This window comes from Rhinichthys klamathensis, unplaced genomic scaffold, assembly GCF_029890125.1.
Source record: "Rhinichthys klamathensis goyatoka isolate OS25496 unplaced genomic scaffold, OSU_Roscu_1.1 h1tg000277l_1, whole genome shotgun sequence".
Taxonomy (NCBI): domain Eukaryota; kingdom Metazoa; phylum Chordata; class Actinopteri; order Cypriniformes; family Leuciscidae; genus Rhinichthys; species Rhinichthys klamathensis.
The window spans coordinates 1,483,110-1,509,310 of record NW_026606796.1 but is presented as its reverse complement, the minus strand read 5'-3'; the positions used below and the strand labels follow the sequence as shown (position 1 = coordinate 1,509,310).

Below are 26,201 nucleotides of genomic sequence, written 5' to 3'. Positions count from 1 at the left end.
ATCCAGGCAAATTTGTTGATGAAACATTGATTAAAATTAAGATACAATTTATACAAAACGAAATTTTCAAGCAAAAATAATATTCGAAGATCACTGGGTTGATTATTATTCGAAAATCACACCCCTCCACCACATGCACGCACACATCCATTAGGCTACACACCAGAGCATGTGAGCAAAGCGGAGCGGTGTGACACTTATTATAAGTTAAAAAACATACGTTTCATATTTATAAATAATATAATGTTATTATTTTTTTTATTTCATCTATGTTGATTATATGAAAAGGGAACCTATGAGTAAGATAGGATCATAAGATGACCAATATATCGGAAAACATTTGGAATGGGTCAGATTTTGACCACTTATTTAGTTTTGTTTTGTAGAAAGCCTTTCTTTAAAGTTTATTTCGTTTTGAATAAATTGTATCTTCATTTTAATCAATGTTTCATCAACAAATTTGCCTGGATTAATAAATAAGAAGCAAATATAGTGGACAATATAATCAGGACACGGAGGCGCCGGCGCGTGCACACTTCATATGAAGTGTGCATTTCTCTCTCTAGGCGCGTTCACTACTGCGAAGATGGCGAGTCTGCATCGTCAACTTTATCAATTTATCAACAATTCAAATGTTTCATGCATAATCATTACTTTCGCCGGTTCTTTGTGGCAAGCTTTGTTTCAGGTGTTGCGTGATATCTCTGCGCCCAAGTAGCGATCGCCTGTGTAGAGTCTCCGCAACAGCGATAGATTGAAACGCGCGTCCGAGTGAAGATTGCGCAACTCGTGCAGCACGTCGTCCATGCAACTGATAGCAGCGGACACGAGCGCTCAGCTTGATTTCAAAAACAACTGATTTTAGCGCTAGATCTCTTATTTAATAGCGAACTAAATGAATGATCTGCTAGTTAACTGGAGATGTTTTATTTATTTGTATTAGGTACATCCGTGCCTCAATGTTTCAAAAAGTGAGTGTGTGTGAAACCATGGTAAAAAACAATTGGTGTTGATTGACGCCAATCGGACGTTCATGTTTTTTTCCGTCTATTTGAAAGTTAGGCTAATAATAACATGTTGCATTCTATACGGCCTGATTATGTCATTTTTTAAGTTACATAGCCTGCCTCCAGTTTTCCTCAGATTGACTAATTAAGAGGCGATATTTGACCGGCATATCATCAAAATGTCCGTTAAACGAAACCTCTGCCGGTCACTTTGACCGGCACGATTTTTTTCTAGCGGAAACTCTGGGCTTGGCTCAGGGTCCAGTTGTTGAATGTTCTTCAGTGGTCTGTCTTCAGATTTAAATCTCATTGAATATATTTGGTGGAATTTGAAGAAAGCAGTGGTAACGTAAAAACCCCCCCCAAAGATTATCAGTTATCTGGAAGCATTTTCAAGAGAAGAAGGGTCCAGTACTGCAGTAGAGAGGTGACAGAAGCTTCTAAGCACTTACAGGCAGCGTTTATTGAAAGTTATAAAGAATAAAAGAATCTGCACAAAATTTGACTTTTGGGGGTTTAATTTTGTATCTGAAATCCTTGTGGTAATTTTTTTTTGGTCCCCATGAGGAAAACAGATTATAAATCATTCTAAGTGTTTTTTTGAAAATCTAAAAATGCAGAAGGTTTTCTGTGATGGGTAGGTTTAGGGGTAGGGGTATACAGTTTGTACAGTATTAAAATCATTGTGTCTATGGAATGTCCCCATAAAACATAAAAACCCAATATGTTTTTTGTTGGCCCTCATGTGTGTGTGTGTGTCTGTGTGTGTGTACCTCCACAGCAGTAGTGCTGGTGTGTGGCTCGAACCTGCTGTAACAGTCTCTCCATAGCCTCGATGTGACCTCTCCTCCTGCTCTCTCTCCCATCGCAGTCCTTCCAGTCTAACATTGAGAGATATCACACAAAACTCAGATTTAGCATTGTGACATGTTCTAGATATTAAACAATGTCATTTAATTTGATTCAGTCAGATTTGCATAAAAAAGAGCAAAGGCTTATCTGATAATGCTAGTCTACAGAAGTCCTGTGTATTTAGAACTAAATTTGACTAAAATCATCCACAACTACGGTGGAATGTTGTTGTCAGGGCACTTGCAGAATAGAGACACATTAACGAGAGAGGGTGCATTGTATTAAAAAGGTTATTAAAAAAAGAAGCTGTTCAAAATAGAAAGGACGGACTGAAAAAAAATGTTTTAAATAAAATATCACCCTGACAATTTATTGCGTCTATATTGGGATGTGGGAATAATGCTGGATTTGTTACTGATGCAAAACTTGTGAACCCTGATGACACAGATAGTTTTTCTTTGCAGTGCTCATTTGAAAGAGGAAACTCAAGGCCAGATTCAGAAAGTATCAAAGGCGGTAGGGTGAGTGGAAATCGTGATGGTTAAATAATAGCGCAGTCCTACCTCCAAGGATGTTGGCTATATGCACTCAATACAATTTTCTCTCCTTTTAACAACATGATACTGTATGTGAATTAAAAGCAATACTAAAGGGTTCAATGTTGTTTGGAGCTGTAGTATTTTTTGTTTGTTTGTTTGGTTGTTTGGAAATTATCATTTTTTTTTGTGCTAATTGGCAACTGTGGCTGCTTTGCAGAACTTACTGGAAGGAACAGCAGAGGGAGGTTGAGAGAGTTGTGTCGGACCCCAGCCCTTCATATTGCAGGCGGACACTTGAACATAGTACTGTCTACCCTGTTACAAACAAGAAAAACATCTTAAAAATCAAGTGTTCCCCAGGACAAGTTTTACTACACAATATCAACAAGCTGTACTACCAATGGAGTTCTGTGGACATAACTCATAATTCACAGCAGACATGTTCACAAGTCTCGGATGCATAGTCCAAGTCAAGTATAAAGTTTAAAGTTGTGTCACAAATGACATACTACACACCTTACTGCATAGTGTATGAATTTAAGAAGCAGTTTGTAATTCAGCATCAAAGTCTAATAGCCCCTCGCCTTCCATTACATAAGGAAAGCTCATTGACTGCTTTAAGTGTCCCACATTCTACGTAAGTGAAATTTCATTATGAAAACACTTTTTACTATTTATACAATAACACTATTTATACTATAAAATGGCTCAGAATAGTACAAATTAAGACCACAAAAAGCGATGTCTGGAGCGGATATTTGTTTTTAATGACACTACGTTTGATTAAACCATCAAAATATAAGAAAAATGTTTTATATTTTTTTTTAAATATTTTAAATATGAGGGAAGAACAAAAGCTAAACTTGCTTAAAGGGATACTCCACCCAAAAATTTAATTTCTGTCATAATTTACTCACCCTCAAGTTGTTGCAACCCTGTATAAGTTTCTTTCTTCTGCTGAACACAAAGGAAGATATTTTGAAGAACGATTGGAACTTTGGCACCATTGACTTCCATAGTATTTTTTTTTTCTACTATGGAAGTCAATGGTGCCAAACAACTGTTTGGTTCCAATCGTTCTTCAAAATATCTTCCTTTGTGTTCAGCAGAAGAAAGAAACACATACAGGTTTGCAACAACTTGGGGGTGAGTAAATGATGACAGAATTATCATTTTTGGGTGGAGTATTAAGGTATTTATCTGACAAAATTACTTGACAAAAAAGGCTAACTACAGCTTTAGGATTCCAAAAAAGTGCATAGAAATGCAAAAAGCTCACAGGAAAAAGCATACAATGACTACAACATAATCAGTAATTTATATTTCTCTCTTGTTTTTGCTCGTACATAATTTCTTTGTATGACAGCCTAGTCAAAAATTATGTCCGCACAATTTAGCATCTTTCATTGCTTTAATAAAACAACTGACTCCAAGCACAACTACGCAATATGCTTACAAAATCTTAAACGCATTTTTAATAATAATTGAATAAAGGGTGATGTTGTCAATTTTCCTTGGCTGGATATCACTTTTGGCCACTACCCTATTTACAATGTATATACATTATTGTGTTTAAAAAAAAAAATAATTGTTACATGTATCTAAAAGAAAGTATATGAGGCTTACATAAAAATATATAAAGAATATTAAAAGATCATTTCTAATTTATCCGTAATACTTTTTTTAAACATGTATATAGTATATGAATAGTTTATTCATTATTTACTAATAGAACAAGGTGCTTTTCTATCTAAAAAAGGCAAGTTTTCTTTCTGTACAGTAAATGAACAGAAAACATTCGTTAAGTGCATGATAGACTAGACAATGTGATATTCTGAGAAAACATTTTCTCCTTGTAGACTTGAACGTGAATCAAAGTGTCTATCTCTGGTTCACAGGGTGCACAGTGATTTCAGCTTACCGTGGTGAGACCGGTAATTGTGAATTTTAGGGACTGCAGATTCTCAAGGATCAGCTCTCCGGCTAATAAAGAGAAGTCCTTCAGACAGCTCCATTCAACTGCAATGCACGTCATCACACATTATACAGAATTAAAAAGCAGAGAACATCAATACAGTGGAATCTAAAGAAACCAAATGGGACAGACCGAAATAGGACCATGATGATGTTACAGAAATACTAAATATGACTTGATCACCTGTTTTATCATCTGTTGAAAATTATTATGTGTTATTGCTAATAAAAATAATAAAAACATTGCTTCTCAACCCGTTTAATTTAATTTAATTTAATTTAATTTATTTAACTAATTATTTGGTCTGGGAAATTTGTAATTGTGGTGTATTTTGTGTTGCAAAATAACAAAATGTAATAAACAAAAAAAACAACTGAGAAAAATCTATAAAATATGTATGTGTATGTAATACAGACAAATGCACATTAAGTCTGCACTGACCTTTGTATTTGGTCACCACAGCAGAGTTCATGCTGGCAGGTTCCTGAAAGCTAACAGTGAGAGATGTGCTGCCGGCCACACTCAGACGCACTGTCAACGGAGCCTCCGGTGGCCCTGAAAGAGCCATGTCAAAGGTCACATAGCATCTCGCTAGCAAATAATACACCAGTGGTCTCAGACTCCGCTCCTGGAGGGCTACTGTCCTGCAGTTTACCTCCAACCAGCTCCAACTCACCTGCCTGGAAGCTTTTAGTAATCCTGAAGACCTTGATTAGCTGGATAGGGTGTGTTTAATTAGGGTTGGCAAAACTCTGCAGGTGCAGTGGCTCTCTAGGGGCTGAGTTTGAAACCATATTTTGGGGGGGGGGCATATACTGTTGATAATTAAATAAAAAAGTGTAAACTGTGCTAACATCAAAACAAGTTCTGCTTTGTTTGAGCATCTCACCCATCCCGACTCAGCAACACCAGCTCAATCAATGGCATGTTTTTGGGGCGTAACTCTCTGAAACTATCTGAAAGTGACTTCTGTGTGAGCTGTGCTTTGTACATCGCTACACTATTGATAATAGACAACAGACCTTTTTGCATGAAAAATTGTGTCGAAATGTAATGTGACCTCACATTCACTCAGTATTTTTGTCCTGTTTCCAGTACAGATATCTAAACATTCATGAATCAAGATATATTTACTTAAGAGGCAAAATGGCATTAGATTTTAAGTATTGTTTTCTGTAAAATTTGTCAAAATTTTGAGTGAGTTTTTGCCTACAATAAAGCAAGTTTATGCTTATCACAAGAACAAATATCTGCTAATGGGGTAAGAAAAACTTGTTTTCAAGAAAATTCATTTTGACGTAATATCGTCATTTTGTTTCTCAATTAAATTAATATTAATCTTTATTAGAATGTCTAGATATTTGTACTGGATAGCCAGACAATCAAGGTCTTGGGTTGTATATATTGTAATATGTTGTATATATTGTATATATTCAGGGTTTACACAAATTGAATAAACCTACAGACATGAATCTATAGCTGTCATTTGGCTGACCTCTGTCCTTTTTACTTCCATGTACGTGTACTTGCAGGTTTTATGTGCCTCAATCTTCTTGTTAGCACCTTCATTTTGTACTTTTAACTCAAAGCACACAGCACAGCTAATGTGCCCTTGTGTTTCCTGAAATCCTTTTCATAGATACCTGTGAGAGTTTCCCTGCAATCTATAAGAGCCTCTGCGGCAAAACATCGCTGATTTATCACGGCTGCCTTCACTTGAGGTTGTTTACAAAGAGAAGCCAACGAAATTCGCCTGATATAACAAGTAATCAATATGACAGGAGGGTGAGAGGGACACTATTGTGTGTGTTTGCAGCTCAAGAGTCATTTCAGGACAATCAACCTGAGATTAATATCTGTGGACCAAATAATCATAGTGCCTTGCTTGCAGAGTCTTATCATTCTAATAAAGTGAACAGGTTGGGCCGATATGGGAATCGATGACCTTTCAGTTGAGATGCTGATAGATTAGACAGGACCGTTTGAAAATAAAGGCCAGTTCAATGAGTATTTCATTGTAGCATAGCATATGAATGACCTTTTTTTTAAATGTTAGGGACTGGAAGAAACTTACGTGCATGCTCGAATCCTGTGCGCATGCGCTTGTAGAGTTTGCATCTCCACTCCCAAGCTTTGAGCTGTTTTTCCTTGTCAGACGTTTCCAGGCTGAGACTCTCTCTCATTACCTGGGTGGACAGTTCGCTGGCTCTCCTTTGGGCTTCCTGCACCAGTGCTGAGAGATGGGCATCTCTGCTTTCCAAACTGACAACTGAAACACAACACAGAGAGGTCTGTTAATGAGACTTTTCATTTATTCCGATCAGTGTGATTTTCTTTTCTTTTTTTTTTGCTAGTGGATAACCTTGCATTTCAGTTTAAAGGTGAGGTGTAAAGTCACAATGTCTTATTTCAAACTGGTTTCGTGTAGAAAATAAAAAGGCTCTAGGTTGTGAAATGAAATTTAATGACACATTCAAGATCCACATACACATCCAACAATGGTCGTCCCACTTTTACAGCACTCTTAGTTCTGGAAGGAATTTTTCTGTTCATTTCCACTATTATAAGTAAAATAAAAAAGGAGTTGCCTTGAACCAAAACCCAACAGTTCAGAGACGAATCACAACATTACAAACTTCGATTGGAAGTAAAATGTTTGAAAAAAGGTACTAGAATATGTACTTAAACTCATTTATAAAGCCTTCATTCAATGAACATTTATTACTTTTATCAATGCTGAAAGCAGTGGTGCTCCTCCATTTTTTGTGGAAACTGTGATACACTTTTATCAGGATTCTTAGATGAAAAGAAAGTTCAAAAGAACAGCATTTCTTTGAAAGAAGGGTAGTGTATCATCATTCAACAACCTCTGAATTTATGGTAGCTTTGTCTTGAAGGGTTTATATTCTATTGCTAAGAATCAATTTAAGACTAAATCTATGGAGACATTGAATGGGATTTTTAATTATGGAAATGTTATACTGCTCTCTATAACTGAAAAAAAAAACCAAGATCAAGCACATATGACTACATCAGTTAATACTGTATGAAAAAATATCTGTTACAAGTAGTACAGTGTGCAACTGCCTACTTTTGCTGGCCTCAAGCACATTCATCTACAAAACTGTTTACGATCTAAACTGCACTGTGAAAAAAGACAGCAGTAACAGACTGATCAAATGTATCTCAAACTTACATAAACCAAAAATAAAAGTCATGATTGAAATGACAGGAAGCCCATTACACTACCATTAAATCTCCAGGCTCACACTGCTTGTGTCAGCTTAGCGGCAAATGAAGTCAGCCGTGTGGGGTGGAGGGGAGAGGTGTGGATGTATGTACTCGACGGTCGTCTGGAACACACAGGACTGTGTTTGGCCGTATAGATTTGTCATGGTAAAATGAATACTGCCTGACCAGTCCTACTCGTAGGCCGTGAATACAGCTGCATTTTCTTTCAGAGCCTTAGTCATAGACCATGACAGCAAAATAAACAAATAAATATATGGCTGAAGAAACCCTCTTTCACTGGCCCAGCCCGAGCCTCTGGAGACGGGAGCTCTCCGGGGGAGATGATAAAGTGTGTGTTGTCAACTCGGAAAAAAGGGGGCCTAACTTAGACGCTCTTACATGGGGGTCCACGGCGCAGTGGAAAAGGTAGCCATATTAGCAGTCTTGAGGTGCAATTTCCTGCGCTCTGAAGATTGACATCTGGCTACTATGTGTGGTTAATTGAACAGACTATAAATTAATGGGCGAGTCGGCCGATATTGCGCTGTCACACACAGTTGGCATTGTCGGGGCTCTGGGACGGCCCTAAATTTAGGCATTACGGGCCCCAGCCCTGCCCATAAACATGCTTTCACTTAAGCCTTCGTTCGGACCTCCAAACTGTCAGGCGTCTGGCTGATTGATTTACTTGGCACTTCTGGCCTGACATAAATATAATGCCTAAAGCCCAGGAGGGGAAAATACGGCAATGTTTATTTTCTGTTTGTTTACAAGGATTGGATTGTGCCACGATGAAATGTTTTGAAATTTTACTGCAGCCTGGGTACAATAAATCACTTAGTATAATTGCCCCCCGTTACATGCATCATTGGAAAAGTTAAACTATTAAATGACAAACCTTGTTAAGATTTTTCTGAGGGATGCCGTGTGCTGTCTACCCCACCCCGGCCCCGCTCCGACTGCAGTACAGTGCTCCCTGTTTGGTCTCAGTGCAATCATGAAAAAGCCGAATGTTGTCTGAGTGCTCTGGACTGGAGGGACTTTTTTTCTCCATGGTGTTCAAGGTAAGAAACACCTGTTCTACTGTTGCCAAAGACTCAGGGACTGAATATGCTATTGATTAATCCAAGGGCAATGGGTGCAAATATTGCATTAAAACCTGGTAACCACATTCAGATTGTTCGAAAAATAGTTTGGTATACTTAAAAAAATGCAAATTGCCTGAATGACGTCAATGATAATTTCATTATACAGTATGTGACACTCCACAATGTTATTTTACAAAATATTACACAATGAACGTAATATTTTATCTCATTAGTGGTTACGACAGATGTCATTAGATGTTTAAAGCAGAATTATGAGTGCTTATGGCAGCTTTCATGGAAAAGTTTATTCTAGTATTTGTACCTAAAGGCGATTATTACTTGAGCCCCTAAAGCAAAGTGTCAAACACTCACACTGGCTCCGTCTGTTTATCGTCAGCTTCATTCTAAACAGCTTGTCCAATTACAGAGCATCTGCTTTTGGTTGCCAGAGCTAAACAGAAGGGAGTGACGCAAGAAAAACCTTTTGATGGTGAAGTAACCACATAGAATGCACTTTTATTCCTTAGGGATGAAGATGTGATGATAAGCAAAGCATAAGTAACCCAAGTCAAAAGAAGCAGCAAAATGTCAATAGCAACCATATTTTCAGCCAAAATACCACAATTACAGTTACTGCTACAACTGTAAAATCAATATGTGAAATAAATGTTTCTGTGAAATGGTGTTAAAAAAAAATTGTACAACATAAACATGTTGTCACATAAATAATAAAACAAAAATATATGTAAGGAATAATTGATGACGGGCCGTTAAATTATTAGAAAATAATAATTCAACAAAGTCGATTATTCTGCTTACACTGCGGTTATCACAACTCAAGACATTGTTCAGGTGTTGTATTTCAAGACATTTATCTGGTTTTTGTCCTTAAAACGCTTTTGTGTGTCGGACTAATTTCTTACGCATCTTAACCCACGCCTCCATTGCTAATTCCAAAACGTCATTTTAGAGCTGGTAACAGAGGGGTGAGCCATTGATAGCAGACTAATGCAGAGAGAGAGAGCGAGAGAGCGAGAGAGAGAGGAAAAGAGGGATTAAGCATGTGTGAATTACCTGAGTTGGTGTGCGTCTCTCAACAGTGTTCGACAGTAGCGTCTCTACTAATAGCGAAACTAAGTTTATCTGCTTCAAGAACAGTGCCATTATTGAAGCTAAATATTTGCTAAACTATTTTACTGACTAAATGGTCAGAGCAGCACTGACAACACATTTATGTGCTTACTGTATGTGTGTGCATTTGAGTGAGAGAGAGAGTGAGCGCGACAAAGAGTATATGATTTACGCACATAACAAATCGTAATTTTGTGGCAAAAAACATGGAAATAATGTGTCGTTTTTATCCTATTATTGACTATATTTATTTGCTTGGTCAGTGTCTTAGTGAGTTTTGATTCTTGTGCTGTTGTAGGCTTTAAGGACCTTTGAAATAACTGAAATCAAGTGATACGGTCAAAACCTGACTGGAAGTACTTTAGCTGTCCGTGTCCCTGAAAATAATTCTACACCTTAGAACGTTCGTCAACCAATCATATTCAAGCATTCAACAGCCCTGTAGTATTAAATGATATTAACTGAACTGTACATTGTTAATGTTATGTAACGTGATATATGGAAACTCTCACGATGAGGAATAGTTCCAGGAGACAGACTTAAATAAAAAATTCCCAGGAAACAGGATACACGCTGGAGAAAACCACACTACAACAAACGAGAAAGGACAGAGACTAAGAGGCTTATAAGCTTGGACCAAAAGAAGTGAACTAATGAGTTTTAACTGGACAACAGGTGAATTGAATAAGGCTAACAAGGAAACAAACTAGAAACTAGGTCAGAGGACAAGACAAAACAAGCATACTCGTTTCAGTACGCCCCCTCTTGAAAGGGCACGTCCTTGCGCCATTCAGCACAGTCCAACTGAGCAGGGAGGGCGGGGGCTCTGGAGGAGGGCGAAGAACTGAAGAAAAACAAAAAGAGTCCAGGATAAACAACTTAGTCCAAGGAGGAGTGGATGCTGTGAGGAGCAATGGGGAAACCAGGAGCAGGATGACCCAGATGTTTAGCCAGGGACCAGCCGACGAGTCGAAGGCAGGAGGAGCCATGGTGGAGATGACTTGATGGAATGCATCCTGGGGACGGCCAACGGAGATGTAGCCACCGATGGAAACCCAGGTGAAGACGATAAGCCGAAGAGGTCACACAAAACCGGTTGCACTGGAGGTGGAAACACAGCGACGAGCGCCCGAGGTAGAACCGGTGAACCAGAGGACAGAGGCAGAGCCAGGGGAAGGCGCAGCCAGACGGAGCAGAAGGTGCAGGCAGGGCGATGTCTGACCAAGGCGTAGCCGGAGAGACGAGGGAGCCTGGTGGAGCCGCATGGCCGATGGTTTTCCAGGGAGCCGAGAGAGGGAGGGGCTGAGGTGGAGCCGATGTGTCGATAGGCCGCGGTGGAGCAGTGGGCACAGAGGCTGGAGGCGGAGCCTGGGAATCCTCTGGGCCGGGTGGAGCTAGTAGCCTGAAGCACTAAAGCAGAACAACACAAGATGTTGAAGGAGATGCAGAGGGGCTGAAGGATACCAGCAGAGGTGGAACAGAGGAACTGGCTGTTTTAGGAGGTGGGAGAGGGAGGTCTGGCGGGCATTCAGAATAAACAGGGGGCGCTGGAGATATAGGGGACATTGCAGATACAGGGGGTGCTGGAGATACAGGGATATTATATTTTACCTCCCCATTCCAGTACATTAAATCCTCCTCGAAATTGTCCATTAATTCCTTCAAATAACCACCAGGGATTCTAACCATGCATCCACTGCGGTGGGGTTGTGGGCGGGGCTTTCCTCCAAGCCATCAATCTCCACTAATACTCCCTCTGCTATGCACGATGTTGCCGGTTCATGCACCTGGTCAGACACTGTTTGTCGTACGGGCTCTGGGGCGATGACCCCTTCCAACCTCTTCTCTGGTTCGGGCTCGTACATCGCGGCAGGCCAGTCCCCACAGTCTGCGATGAGCACTAACGTCTCCGTGCAGTCATTCGCTGGTGGTGGATGGCTGAACTCTGGCCGTGTGTTCGGAGTGGGGCTGGTAACGTTGTCATCCTCAGCGGGGCCAATGGTGTAGGCTGAACTGCAGTTCACTAGGTTCAGTCCATTCTTCTGTTACGTAACGTGATATAAAAACTCTCACGAGACGAGGAATAATTCCAGGAGACAGATTTTAATCACAAATACTTTAGGAAACAGGATACACGCAGGAGACAACCACACTATTACAAACGAGAACTAAAGAGTCTAAAGGAGAACTGAGGGCTTATAAGCATGGACCAAACAAAGGGAACTAATGAGTTAGTTAATTGGACAACAGGTGAACTGAATAAGGCTAACAAGGGAACAAACTAGAAACTAGGTCAGAGGACAAGACAGACAGGCAAAACAAAGCATAATCGTTACAACTAATATAGCATATATACAAGCGGCAACCTCCCCGTCTCTCTCTTGAAACCAACACAGAAGTGAATTAAACTACAATTCATCGACTGGCCGCTTGAGGCTGACAGCAAAAGGGAGTCAAATCTGTATCTCCCCTATGTTAAAATGCCCAACTTCACAGCAGAAAAAAAATATGTTTACTGCCTGGTGGCAAATATTGTTTTGGTCTATATAGCTAATTTTGCCCTTCATGACGACTGTGAGGGGGGTGAATTTTTTTACAACTCATTCGTTTAAATTATATTAAGCCTTAAAGTTCTGCATAATTAAGGACGTGGCCACTTGATTGACAGGTGGATTGCCGCTGTTGTCACTGCTAGTCGTTTGTCTGCTGTCTGTTAGCGTCACCCTCAGCTGTGTTTGTGCTTTTTTCGGGATTATTTCATGCAATTTAATACACGTATTATACCTTCGCCCATGCACGGCGTTGGATTCCGTCGTTTTCGAGGATGGAGAGAACAACCAGCGCTGTATTTCCAGTTGTTTCCTTCGCATGCACTAATGGATGTCTGACGATTTCATTGCTTTTTGGAGTTTAGATTTAAAAACATCTGTAGATATAGAGACCACACTCGTTATGTGGTACTGCTGCTCTCACGGAACAGATATGCTTATTTAACTTTTTAGTGTAAAATAAAAAGTACCGTCAGATGAAATCCTGCAAGTGACAGTGCTTTCTCTCCGTCCATGCAGTAGATGCACACACTTAAATGAGCGCGGATTTCTAGTTCATTTACTTGAACTTCTGAGGTAATATCTTTGATTTAACCCATCTGAGAAAATAAGAGGCGGCCACAATCAGATTTTAAAATGGACTGAATAAAGCTCTTTACGAACTTGACGTGCGATGCCATGCTGACTGACATGTATGCGCACGAATCACTGTCACACGCACGCACAAGCTCAGAACAATATTGTAAGTTACTGTCTGCATGATAATACATTTTTTAACTAGCAGAATAATAATGCATCACGATACACATAGTTGACTGCTTGTATGTTGTAAGAAATGTGTGTGATCTGTGTTATGTACTGTTGTATACATGCTGCTCTTAAATAATTGCCCCTTGTCGGATGAATAAAGTTGATAAAAAAGTAAATCAAATAGTCTCACTTTTAGTTACGTCTATTAACTATTGTAGTATTTCGAAGGGCAAAAACATTAACTTTAACTATTGGCTTTACTTCTTCAAACAGCTGTCACTTTAGCGCGAGGCCAGTAGCATATAGCATTAGCACCTCAGCTCCACCCACGTCCCGCCTCTTTGCCCATTTTATTTTATCCGGGAGTGACGAGCTACTGTCTATGGTGACGAGAGGTGACGCGCTGCCAAGATGGCGGCGGTCGGCGACGCCCACTTTAGGCTTCAAAAACGCTCTTCAGAAAGCTACGGGTGACGTCACGGATACTACGTCCATATTTTTTTACAGTCTATGATACATACACATTATATACTGTCACTGTGTATATATATATATATGTGTGTGTGTGTGTGTTCAAAGTTCAAAAAAAGGAGGAGCTTGCACACATAGTAAATAGTAGAAGATTTCTTACAAAAAAAAAAATTATTTAGAGACCAAAATGCAAATACAAAACATTTTCGTGATCAGTGTCGTTTTATATTTACATAGACATATAATGTTGGGACAGAACCTAAAGTATAATAAGAATAATACATTCTATATAAATATTAAACTAATGAAATGCTAGCAGTTTCAGACGTTTTGTTTTTATCAAAATGTGTGGTGAGGACAATACCTGTACTTACTTTTTGGCATTTACCATGTCACATTTTTGTGAAGGAATAGATTATTTAACAGATTTACTCCAATCCAACTTGAAACTTAAAGAATCGTTTAGAGGATTAGTTCACCTCAAAATGAAAATAATTGATAATTGATAATTTACTCACCCCAATGCCATCCAAGATGTTCATGTCTTTCTTTCTTCAGTAGAAAAGAAATTAAGTTTTTTGAGGAAAACATTTCTGGATTTTTCTCCACACAATAGACTTCAACAGTAACCAAATTGTTGAAGTCCAAATCAATGCAGTTTCAAAGGGCTTTGAAGTGCTTCAACGGGCTGTGCACGATCTCAGCTGAGGAATAGGGTATTATCTAGCGAAACGATCAGTCATTTAAAAAATAAAATAATAAAAATGTATATACTTTTTAACCACTATTGTTCGTCTTGTGCTGGTCTGCGACGTGCCAGGCATTACGTAATCACGTTGGAAAGGTCACGCTGGATGTTGGCGGAAATTAAAACTTAATTTCTTTTCCACTGAATAAAGAAAGACATGAACATCTTGGATGGCATTGGGGTGAGTAAATTATCAGGAGCCCCTTTTAACACAGAGATTCGGGAAAATACACGGATAAAGTGACCCGGGATTTGACCCAGGTTTGTTTGATTTTGGTTCATTCACACTGCCAGTTATTTTCCGGAATCAGAGAGTGCGTTCACACACAACCCGTAAAAAGCCTGTAAAGACACGTGACATCGATGTGACATGTAATGTCTCAGCAGCGTCTTTAAGTTTGCTTATGAGCTGCGATTTCTCTCTCTCTCACGAAACCACTCTTGTGCATTTTCTTCTCTGATTCGATCATAAACGCTGGCGAACGATCCCGGCTTCAGCGTAATCATTACGACACGGCATTGATTACGGCTTTTGTTCACACAGCGCGCGTTCGGGGACTGAACACGGCAATGTTACTAGGTCCCCAACACAGCATCGATCCCGGCATCAATCCCAGGTTGTGTTTGCGTTCATACAGAACTGGCAATTCTGGCAATTTCCCGGCAATTTCCCGCTATCAACGCGCTGTGTGAAAGGGGCTAAGAAATTTTCATTTTGAGGTGAACTAATCATTTGATGCTTCCTTAATAAGGAAACACTTCAGAAACAAGAAGCTATTTAGACACACCAAGGGAATTGACTGTTTAAAGCTTGTCATTGGTAAATATGCATACTCACAGTGAGGGCTCTCCTTCCCTCCAGCTTTGAGCAACAGCTTGGCTATGGGAACATTGTTGGTCATTATGGAGATGTCCAGAGGTGTCAGGCCTTCACTGTTAGGGGTGTTAAGGTCCAGTTCATCAGCTGTGTACTGAAACAGCAGGATCTGCACAGCATCCAGGTCCTGCTGTTCAACAGCCTCGAACAGAGCCTCACTGCTCTGAATGTTCTGTGAGGAGAAATTAATCATTTAATTCCACAAGGTCAAAAGTGACAGCAAATACTTTTACATTGTTACAAAAAAATTCCATTTCAAATAAATGCTGTTCTTTTTAACTTTCTATTCGTCAAAGAATCCTGAAAAAAAGTTTCATGGTTTCGACAAATATTAATAATAATATGAAATGTTTCTTGAGCACCAAATCAGCATATTGCTGGCGATCGATCATTTGACACTGAATTTGCTTTTACAAATAGATTTTGAATTCTCCCGTCTGTCAATTAAACAGACTGATTAGGATGCTCGAACAATTTTTTTTTTTACAATGCACTAGTAGCACTACATAGCCGTGTTTATGGTTTTCAGGAAAATCAAGCTATGTTTCTGCATACTACTGTTAACTGAGATTGGAGAAAACACACACACACACACACACACACACACACACACACACACACACACACACACACACACACACAGATCGCCTACAATCAGCACAGACAACATAAAACGAGGACACAGATTGTCTGTGTTTAACTGCTCATGGGTTTGACCTACAACCTTTCCATTACCAGCACAGATCTGTAACCAGGCATCCACCAGAGGGTGGACACAGAAATTTCTAGTTCCTTAAAGAATGCAGTAGAGGTCAAAAATGAAATGGGGATTGTTTAAGCAAATATTAGGCAAAAACAACACATTATAATAATAAGAGCTTCTCCTCATCAGTTGTGAGTTTGATCCATGTGTGAAAACATACAGAGGCAGTAAGGGTGAGGGATGTAATCGGGTACTTGAGTCAACAAGATGATTGCTAGATCTAGCTGTATATAATCAGTGACATTTGTGGAAGTTCTGAGAGCACGGCATGGCGCTGACGGTCTCATGAGCACCCGAAATGTCATTCCAGCTCAAAACATGTCATGTGTAAGGTCAAGTGAATGTTAACATCAATAGATTCTACATATAAATGTAAATGTCGGCTAATGTTAGCCTTTTACTACAAGACAAATTTTAATTATTGATAATATGCATTAGGGTTCTTTAAGCTGAATGATATTTGCAAAAAAATAGCCAGAGATTCAGTTTATAAAATAATCTCAATTTATTTTTTTATTTTTTTCAAAATACTCACAGATACTTTGCGGATGCGGTCAGATCGGCCAAAAAAGTAGGCATCTTCGAAGGAGGAGTGGCTCCCTTTGAACTTCTCCGAGAGGTTGCGGTAGAGACGCTTGGCAGCGCTGGGGGAGGCGGGACCTGCCCCCTTCTTATTCTGCGTCAGCTGCAGGTTCTGCATCTGTTGTGTCATAGTAATGGAGAAGTTCCTGTGGAGTCGAGAAGGGAAAGAGAACAGACAAAACACATTTAGGTGTGATGCCTGTTGCATCAGTGTTGTTAAGAGTCTGCACTCGAAATAAATTCTTAGCATGTGTTTCGGTATGTAATTTATGACTAATATCTGAGTCAGTAGTGCCTCAGGGACAGATGGCCACTGGATTGTCCTTAATGCTTCAGCTCAAGCAAAAGCTACCTGCAAAATAACTGCATACTGATGCACAGGTATTTTATTTTTAAAAGAAAAAGGCAAATATGTAACATCTAAATGAACCTTTTTGATATTTGCACTCGTTCAAAGGTTTGGGGTCAGACTCATGTTTTAAAAAAATATTTTTTTTTCATTCAGAAAGGATGCATTAAATTGATTAAAAGTGGCAGACATTTATGTTACAAAATAATTTCAAATGCTGTTCTTTTGAACTTTCTATTAATCAAAGATTTCCAAAAAATGTATCAGTTTCTACAAAAATATTAATCAGCAAAACTGTTTTCAACATTGACAATAATAAGAAATGTTTTTTGAGCAGCAAATCAGCATACAGTAGTAGAATGATTTCTGAAGGATCGTGTGAAACTGAAGACTGGCTGCTATATTAAAACAGATTATTTTAAATTGTAATAATATTACATTATTAATTTCAAGCCATTAATAGTCAACGTATAAAAGTGATATCGCTTAAACAGTAGCAGACAATTTTATTAAAAATGATAGCCAGACTGTCTCTCACTCCACATCAACATAGTCTAGTTGTCAAGGATATCCTCAATGTTATTATAGTACAATGAAATCCTGCAGTAAATCAATTAATTCTGAGCCAATAACAGTAAACCCAGACAATGAATTTATAGTAGCTGTTGAGAGTTTCCTAATAAAAACACACCTTAAAAGAGCACAGCACAGGTAATAGTTGTTTTGACGCATCAAAAAAAGGACACAAATAGACGAGTAGCACCTTTATCACTCATCAATCTCTCCATGACATACAAAAACAATTCATATAAATGCCTGAAAAAATATCTGTTCCATTTGTCAAAGCATCTGGCACGAGTACACACTGTCTAAACATGCTAAGGGCATGAGTGCACAAAAATTTTGTTGATATGTGAAAACAAATATGAGAACTCTGCCCTTTCAACGCCTTCATTCTTCCAAAAAAGCAAACATCAAAATTGTCCTTAATTGACATTCTCCTTAAAAGCTGAGGAACCGTAGGGCATCTATGTGGTATTTCTCATCCCAGTGGTCTATAATCCTGTCAGACATGACATTAAGGCAGTGTCCTGTTTTTTTCTCTCTCCTTGTGCACAGTTTGGAGCGTGCAAACACCCACTCATAGCACTAATAATAATGCACTCTGCAGTGCTAGAGTGAAGCCTCTGACACCAGTGAGTAATTGAGCGAGCAAAGTGAGTGGTCGAATCGGAGCGGTGCTCTAAGGTTATGCCTTGAATCCAATTAAGCCATTAAAAAAAGGGAAAAGGCAGCTGCCACTATGACTGAGGAACACCTGTGGGAAACAGCAGGGGGGTGATGGATAATTTTAGCAACACTGGAGAGGGGAATCGTACTGTGAGTACACTTGGAGTGAGTGACTGCAGACGGACGAGAGTACAGCGAGAGTGAAAGAGATGCTGAACTCACCTGTCCAGACTCTGGGAGCTCCCCGGAGAGCCTGAGAGGAGAAAGAGGGGTCTGAAATCCTTAATCAACGCAGCATCGCTCTGCCTCTGGTTGAGTCTCTGAGCCAGTCGGGAGATCCTACTCTCAGATCTGATGAGAGAAAGTCCAGTTAGATGTGGGAAAGAGTCGGTTTCAGGGCACGGGAAGAGGGAAAAGATCAAAACAGACACCCATGCTCTGGAGTTGGCCGGAGTACCAGGTGTTCACCGGAGCTCTCCTCTTCACGCGCATCTCGCCGCGGTGTTGGCAGGCTAATGTGCGGTGAGAGGAAAGAGGAGAGGAGATGGAGGGGGGGAGGGAGAAAGAGAGAAAGGGGGGTGGAGAGAGGGGCATTCTGCAGGCGCTAGGATGAGCGACACAGACAACAAAAGCACACAGGCGTTTAAAGCGAGATTCCACTGAGCATGCCCAAAGCACACTGTGCAAGCGATGGGGGTGGGGGGGTGCTGGTGGGAAGGTAGAAAGACCTGTTGTTATTTTCTCATAATCACTCCAGTTGTTTCATTCTCCCTCTTATCAGCAGAAACAGGCATCTAATCCCTCAACACAACAACACTCTGCCGTTCTGACTGTCAGGAGTGGACATGAGCTGGATCCACAGGTGATTCGACGCCTATTTGTTATTTCAAGCCCCAGTGAGTTGCCTACCTACACAGTATTTTTTTTAAAACAGCACAGGAGGGCTGTTCCAAAAGGTAGGCAGCATAATTATAAAGATTATGTTTCTGCCCCTCTGAGTTTTTCATCAGATTCTTGGAAACAAAAGATGGATCCACAGGTCATAGACCCCCATATCCAAAACGAGCCGACTACCTAGACTGCATATAAATGTATTATAAAATCGTAGAAATAATCATAGAAATATAACAAAAAAATGAAAACCATAAATGAGTTACAAATATAAATTATTACCGTATTATATTTAATATTACAGATATTAACAATATAACTATAACAGCCAGTTATATAACTATTAACAGTTATAAATACACTTTTACTCTTAATTTCGGAAAAAGCATCAATAAAAAGGTAATGGAAAAAGGTGAATTGAAAATGGCTGAAACATGACAACATTGAAACATTATTAAAGCCACTGAATATATGCCAACATTAAACACAGCTTCAATTAAATAAATGTTACTTATATAAATTATAAATACTTTAGTATTTAATTTCGTATTGTTTAATATCAAAATTATAAAAATGCTCATTTTATTAGTAACACTTTACAATAAGGTCTCATTTGTTAACATTAGTTAATGTATTAAGTAACATGAACTAACAACGAGCAATACATTTGTAACAGTATTTATTAATCTTTGTTAATGTTAAAATCCAGCTGTTAATTGTTTGTTCATGTCAGATGATAGTGCATTAAAAAAAATTTAACAAACACAACATTTGATTTTAATAATGAAATTAACATTAAGATTAATAAATGCTGTAGAAGTATTGTTCATTATTAGGTTATGTTAAATAAAGTAGTTAACTATGTAGTAAACCTTATTGTAAAGTGTTGCCATTTTGTTTACCTCTTATATAATTCTAGCATATATTTACAAAAAAAAAAACTTATGAGGTTCCTTAAGTTCCTGTAGGCAGCAATGAGGCAGTTCAATAGGTTTTGGAATGAAAAAACTGATGAAAACTTAGTTGTGGCTAGTCGAAGTCTTCAATATAAGATGCGCCCAGAGGGAAAAATACATAATGCTCAACTTAACTGGAGCATATACTCAAACTAGAAGATGTCCTAATTTCCCCTTGTTGTCGATGTTGTTATAATAATGATCAGAACGGGAAAAAAATGTGTTTGTCTATGTATTTGTGAAGACCCTTAGGTTTTAAAGCAATATTGAGAATGAGTGCTCAATCACAGCATGTAATGCTTTTAATCCATTAATACTGGCTTAATAGCTGGAATGCTTGACTGTGTGTTTAGTGCCCTAGTGCACAAAAGCATGTCCTGATTTTTATTGTCTCCTATGGCCAATGGAAAATTACAGTTCCATTAACTGGCGGAGGTTTTTTCGAAGTGTTTTAGAAGTAATATTAGCTTTTAAAGATGGCATTTGAATTAAACTACAAAAAAAAAAACAAGTTTTACTGTGAGAGGATGTGCTCAGATTCATTGTAATTCTACTCTACGTCTACAGTCGTGACATGGTGTGAAATAGGCCCCTTGGGAAAAAGGAATATTATACTAATATGGCTTATTATCTCTCCACCTACTTGCATTTTAGTGAATGCTTTAATTTATCAGAGAATAGCTCAGACCATTTGTTTCTCATGCAAAATAGTCACTGAACACAGAAGTGCTAATGGCCATAGCTGTAGAACGCTGGTGACGAATCCCCTTGTTGCGGGATGTTGTTACCCAACCATTCCAGCTGGAGATAAAGACAAGTTTGAGGAAAGAAGAGAAAATGATTCATGACCACATGGACTGAAAGCTAAGTGACAGACAAAACAGTGTAACCACAAATGCAGTCCTGTGTTAATTCTAAGAAGAGAAAGAGACCTCAAAGAAATAGTTAGTAGAGACAGAGAATAAAAAAAATAGGTGATGGAAAAAGGAGAATGGCTGTGTTCTCTAAAGCCTATAAATATATGAGTGATTCTATAACTGGAGATACATTTTGCATTGCATAAAGTTAAAGAAAACAGAACTAACAGATATTCTTTCCAGTATCTTATTGAAAACATATTAAATTTTAATAATTCAGTGCTTGCCAAACACAAATTACTTCCTTTTTTTACTTTTAACTTTATAGTATTGTTTGTCAGCTCTGTTACTGTCAATTCTATTACATATATATATATATATATATATTATATACTGTCAACATTATTCTACCTTGGAAGCAGAGTTTTACAGTAACAGAATTGACAATTTTAAACTTTTTAGCCAAAAACTCAACTTGCTAGCATAAATGCTAACACTAATGAAATCATGATGAAAAGACTTTTAAACAACCCACTGTGTGATCAGTGATAAATTATGGTTTCCTTTTGATATTGTAGTAACAATTTAGACGATTTACAAAATAACTATTGGTGTAAGAACTTTTTGGATTCAAATATTTTCTCAGAGAGACCACACAAACCTTTCAGTGCTTCAGATCTTATCAGTGAGGGAAAGTGGCATCATTTCCTGTATCTTATAGTTGTGGGAGATTATTCCACCAATTTAAAGGCAAAGTACAGTACGGTAACAGAATTGGCGCAAAATTTATGGACACACATTTTTATGACTATTTGGTGCTTTTATAAATATAATAAATGAAATATTACCAAAAGAAAAGTAAAATAAAATATTTTTATTACACAATGATACATTATAAAATAATACACTGCGGCACGCTGCGGCCACAGATGCTACAATTTACTGGGTTCCTCAACCTGTCTCAAAAACAACTGATTCTTTTATTAGGTTGTGCTAATCGTAAACAAAAAAAAGTTAATGAACAACGTTAATATTTCATGCTCATTTTTAGATAAGAAATAAATTGAAATATTAATGAAATGCTGTGTCTGACATTTTTCACTCATTCACTTTTCCTGATACATCAAATGCCACATATGTGTATGAAGTGTATGTGTATTTTTTTTTTACGTCAATCTTTCTTTGAAATTATACATATTTTTGTTTACTTTATTGATTTATGAATGACTCAATTATACAACAAATCATTATGGGTATAAAACAGTATTATAGACTGTAAATAATTTCCGGAAGCTGTAAATAAAACAAAGATTATTGGAGTATGTTTTACAAGAAAACACTATTTCAGTCTTTCTACTTCAAAATTTCACCTTTAATTCAATGTGTTACTTGCCGTTTTTTGTAAGCATTTGTGACATTTACTAGCAATTTTAGAGTGAAAATTGTTTTGAAGTGAATCCTACACTTCTTTTTTCAGTGTAATATAATATAATATAATATAATACTCTGCTTTATACACACATCACCTCAAATACCTGTAAAGCAAATAGCAATTTCAGACACATGCAGCTAACCTATACCAACCCTCAACACAGGCTTTTAAAAAATAAAACTGTTTCACATGCAATACTCAAGTATATATGCTGAAATGACACCTGACATAGAGCACCAGGGATAAGGAGTCGGCCTCTTTAAGAGGGAACTGTGTCCCTCTTAAAAATTTTTACAGAACATTTTCTATGAGGGAAGAACAAAGCTGTATGTTTCCATAGCTGCAGCTTAAAAGCAAAGCTCTCATCGTCTTGCATGTGAGCAATCAGGGGGCCACAGGCTTAATAAGAACTGACACTAATGGTACAGCGAGACGTCCATGTCATCGATTCCTATCAATACAAATCCTTGAAAGGGTATTAGGAAAAAACAATACAGCATCATTGTGGACCAACTCAGCCCATGGTGATCTCTGATAAGAAGTAAATAAATTAATGGATTAGTATTTCTTGAATGTTTACTGCTACAGTACTTTTGTGCAGTGGTATTGCAGGAATTCCTCCTTGCAACATTATGCTTTATAAACTCAATTTCTCATGTTTGGCAGCATTGGGAAAAAGAAACAAATTTACAAAAGCAAGACAAATAACTCTGTCAACATGTAGTGGCTGCATTAAAAAAGGCTTAGTTTATTTCTAAAGTCAAGAGGAAGTCAAAAGTAATACTAGAAAGAAACAATGAGGAAACCAGGACAGCTAGTAATAGTATATAAGCACAGGTGTAGGATGACTAAAAATACAAAAGGAGGGTGTGAAAACAGGTAGAACCAGATGGAGGATATCAAAAGGAGATAAAAAAGACACCTTTTCTCTGTTTCTATTGCTTGAAGCAGAAACATCTTGATGAGTAATCATGGTATTTCACGTGAAGTAGTAGTTATCACAAAACCACTTCTAAACTCATGTCATCTCCAACCTGATCTAGTCATCTCGCATTACAGCTGCTTCCAGATATTTCTTGACTCACGGAAAGACGAGAAAAAACCTACTGAAAGGGGGCTGTGAGATGGGCGAGCACACAGCCAATCAGAAGACAGTAAACCAAGTCACGACGGCGTGAAAGAGCAAGCGTTCTCTTCTCAGCAGGCTTTTGTGTGCAGCTCCTCTCTGCAGCTCAAGGCTAAGTGTTCCATTTGCATGGCAGGCAAAACAAAGGCCACTACAACAGCTCTGAGACACACATCTCATCGGGGGCATGGGCTTGAAGGCTTGGTTTCTATAAGCATTTTGTTCAAAAACTAAAAAAAAATACTCCATTTACTGCCAGTCAAATCCATGATAACATTCGCCGATTCCTCGGGCCAAGAGCATACCATATGTAGGATGGTGATTAGTTTTGAAACAGCTACTGCAATGAACAGAAAAAGTGGGAAATGGATACTAGACAGAGCCAAAATCATGCTCCAGGAACTTGGAGAGTGAAGAATCAGAACTGGTTGTGAGATTTTATAAACAAATGATGTTCAATTGCAATGGAATACGAATCAAATGTTTAGCTTGAATGCTTGAGTACTTTAAATGAATAGTCAACCCGAAATTCACTCACCATTTCTCATAATTCCCTCACCCTCATGTTGTTCCAAACCTGTTTGCATTTCTTTCTTTTGCTGCACATGAAAGATATTAAAAGATTGTTGGAAACCAAAAAATCAGGTCTGGAACGACATGAGACGAGATAAGACAGAATCATTTTTAGGTGAACTATCCCTTTAAGTAACTTCAAATTAAAGCCACCCACTAATTGGGCACTAGTTGACCAGCAACACAATTTGCTAAAACTTTAGTTTATCAAACTGCAACTGTGATTTGTGTTAAAGTAACACCAGGTAACTTTTCAACCTTCATAATATATTTCCAAGTCTCTTGTGATGGTACATCGACTTATAGGTTATAACAATAGGTTGAATGACACGTCTGCCATAGCCTGACGGGGTCTGTAGCGTTTTTAATCGTGCTTTTAAACTTCGGGTTTCGGGTAGTAACCGGCGAACAAAGAGAACTACAGAATTCGACTGCTTTACGGCATATACGTCACTTCCACCACCACTTCCTTAAAATCGGACGTGCGAGCCAAATGTTATAGTCATGGCCGAAGCAGCACAGAAAAACAAGAAAGCAAAGGTTTTATCGGAGCAAAGCAAAAAGAGAAAAAGAGAAAGTGATCGCGTTAAAGGCAGAACGAGGATCAACATTGGGCCATTGCGCTGGCGTGAGCTGAAGCATAGAACTGAAGGAGGAGGAGGGGTGCACGACCGATGCGGACTTGGCAAAAAAAAAAAAAAAATCAAATGAAAGCCTATGTCTAAACGGCGTGTACAAGTTTGGTAGGGGCTACATTCTTGCAAGTAAATATATAAGATGTACAAAGTCATATTTTAGGATACCTAACATGTCTGTGATATTTGTTTATTTGTCTTGCCTCAAGCTATAATGCAAATCGATTTGTAAAATTTGCAGATTAATTTATGGTAGCTTGATACTATAATATTGACGATATATGGTTATTATCTACCACTCAAACATTGCATTGAAGTATCATATAGATCCAGTAAAACGGTAACCAATAGACTAGGCTAACTTACTATAATGACGCTGGCTTGTAAACGTGATCATTTGTCGTTAGAAAAAAATAAAACCCATGAAATTATATTCATATGACATGCTGAAATATATGCCACTGTACCTGGGATGAAGACATTTCAGACAAGACGCAAGCAGAACACCTGCATGTGACCTCCTCCTACAGTGTTCAGGGCTATCGTGGTTGTCAACAATTGCACGTGCATGTAGGATGACAGAGTTTACGACAGTAGTAGAGGTCTAGAGGACAATACTGTTTCCCAAATGTAGGGGGACCCCACCCCGAGAGCAAAAGTAACCTGGTGTTACTTTAAGTGAATTTGTTTTGTTTTTTTGCAACTGAACTTGTTAAGCTAAACTATTGGCACACGATTAAGGACTCAATCCTTTAGCAGAATAAAGTCAAGTGTCATATAAAGCTTATATAAACATTATAGAGATCTTTACATAACCCTCCTTGAACTCGAGTGTTACCTCTACTCTATGTGTGGGCAACATGCATTTCTGTGTCCCAGACTAGTGTGAGTCAACCTCATTCTGCATATATACCGAAACTATAATCCAGAGAATTTTGTGTCAGTTGAAAGTACAACTTATCCTGAGAAAAACCTGAACTCCTTTTTTTGTGGGACAAAATTCAGACATCAAAAGCAATATAGTGTCACTTTAAAGTCTCCTGTGTCACGAGTGGGGTCCATCAATCAGTGAGAACTGAGCCAGAGAGTGTCTCGACTGACCGAGCACAAATCAAGCAGCTGACCTGATGGTCCTGATGTTATCATTGTTCATAGGAAACCAATAGACGATCGTGACGTTCAAACTATTTTTGTCTGTGAAGCCATCTGCTGTTCTTTTTTTAAGTTATACTTTTGGCCTTTTATGCCTTTATTGGATTGGACAGTTCAGAAAGGAAAGCAAGGGCAGAGAGAGGGGAAACGGGATCAGCAAAGGACGTCGAGACAGAAATCGAACTCGGCTCAACCGAGGCGCAGCTGCGCTATATGTTGGAGCTCTGCCCATGACGCTAAGCATTCTAAACATCGAGTTGATTTTTTTCTCACATTTGGTCAAAATAAAGTTCAAAATAATGACAGACTTAAGGCTCAGTTCGAGATTGGTATTAAAGTTGGCATAACGCGAAAGTTGCGATAGTCTTTTCTGCCCTATTGTGTTGTATATGCAAGTGAAACGACTTCTCAAACAAGAAAAAATGTAGGGCGGGACT

At 38.5% G+C, this 26,201-nt stretch overlaps 1 protein-coding gene across 2 annotated transcripts in view; it reads right to left on the bottom strand.

Moving 5' to 3' along the window:
• ankfn1 (ankyrin repeat and fibronectin type III domain containing 1) overlaps positions 1–26,201 on the bottom strand; it is a 92,083-nt gene that overhangs the window by 23,772 nt on the left and 42,110 nt on the right. The window contains exons 8-15 of one of the 2 annotated variants that reach the window (XM_056268932.1): positions 18,365–18,493; positions 16,517–16,709; positions 15,180–15,390; positions 6,448–6,642; positions 4,815–4,928; positions 4,320–4,417; positions 2,623–2,713; positions 1,781–1,888 (exon numbers count right to left, since the gene is read on the bottom strand). In XM_056268932.1, the coding sequence (XP_056124907.1) occupies positions 1,781–1,888; positions 2,623–2,713; positions 4,320–4,417; positions 4,815–4,928; positions 6,448–6,642; positions 15,180–15,390; positions 16,517–16,709; positions 18,365–18,493 (1,139 nt within the window). The remainder of the gene's footprint in view (positions 1–1,780; positions 1,889–2,622; positions 2,714–4,319; positions 4,418–4,814; positions 4,929–6,447; positions 6,643–15,179; positions 15,391–16,516; positions 16,710–18,364; positions 18,494–26,201) is intronic. The other variant, XM_056268933.1, reaches the window with a different exon arrangement.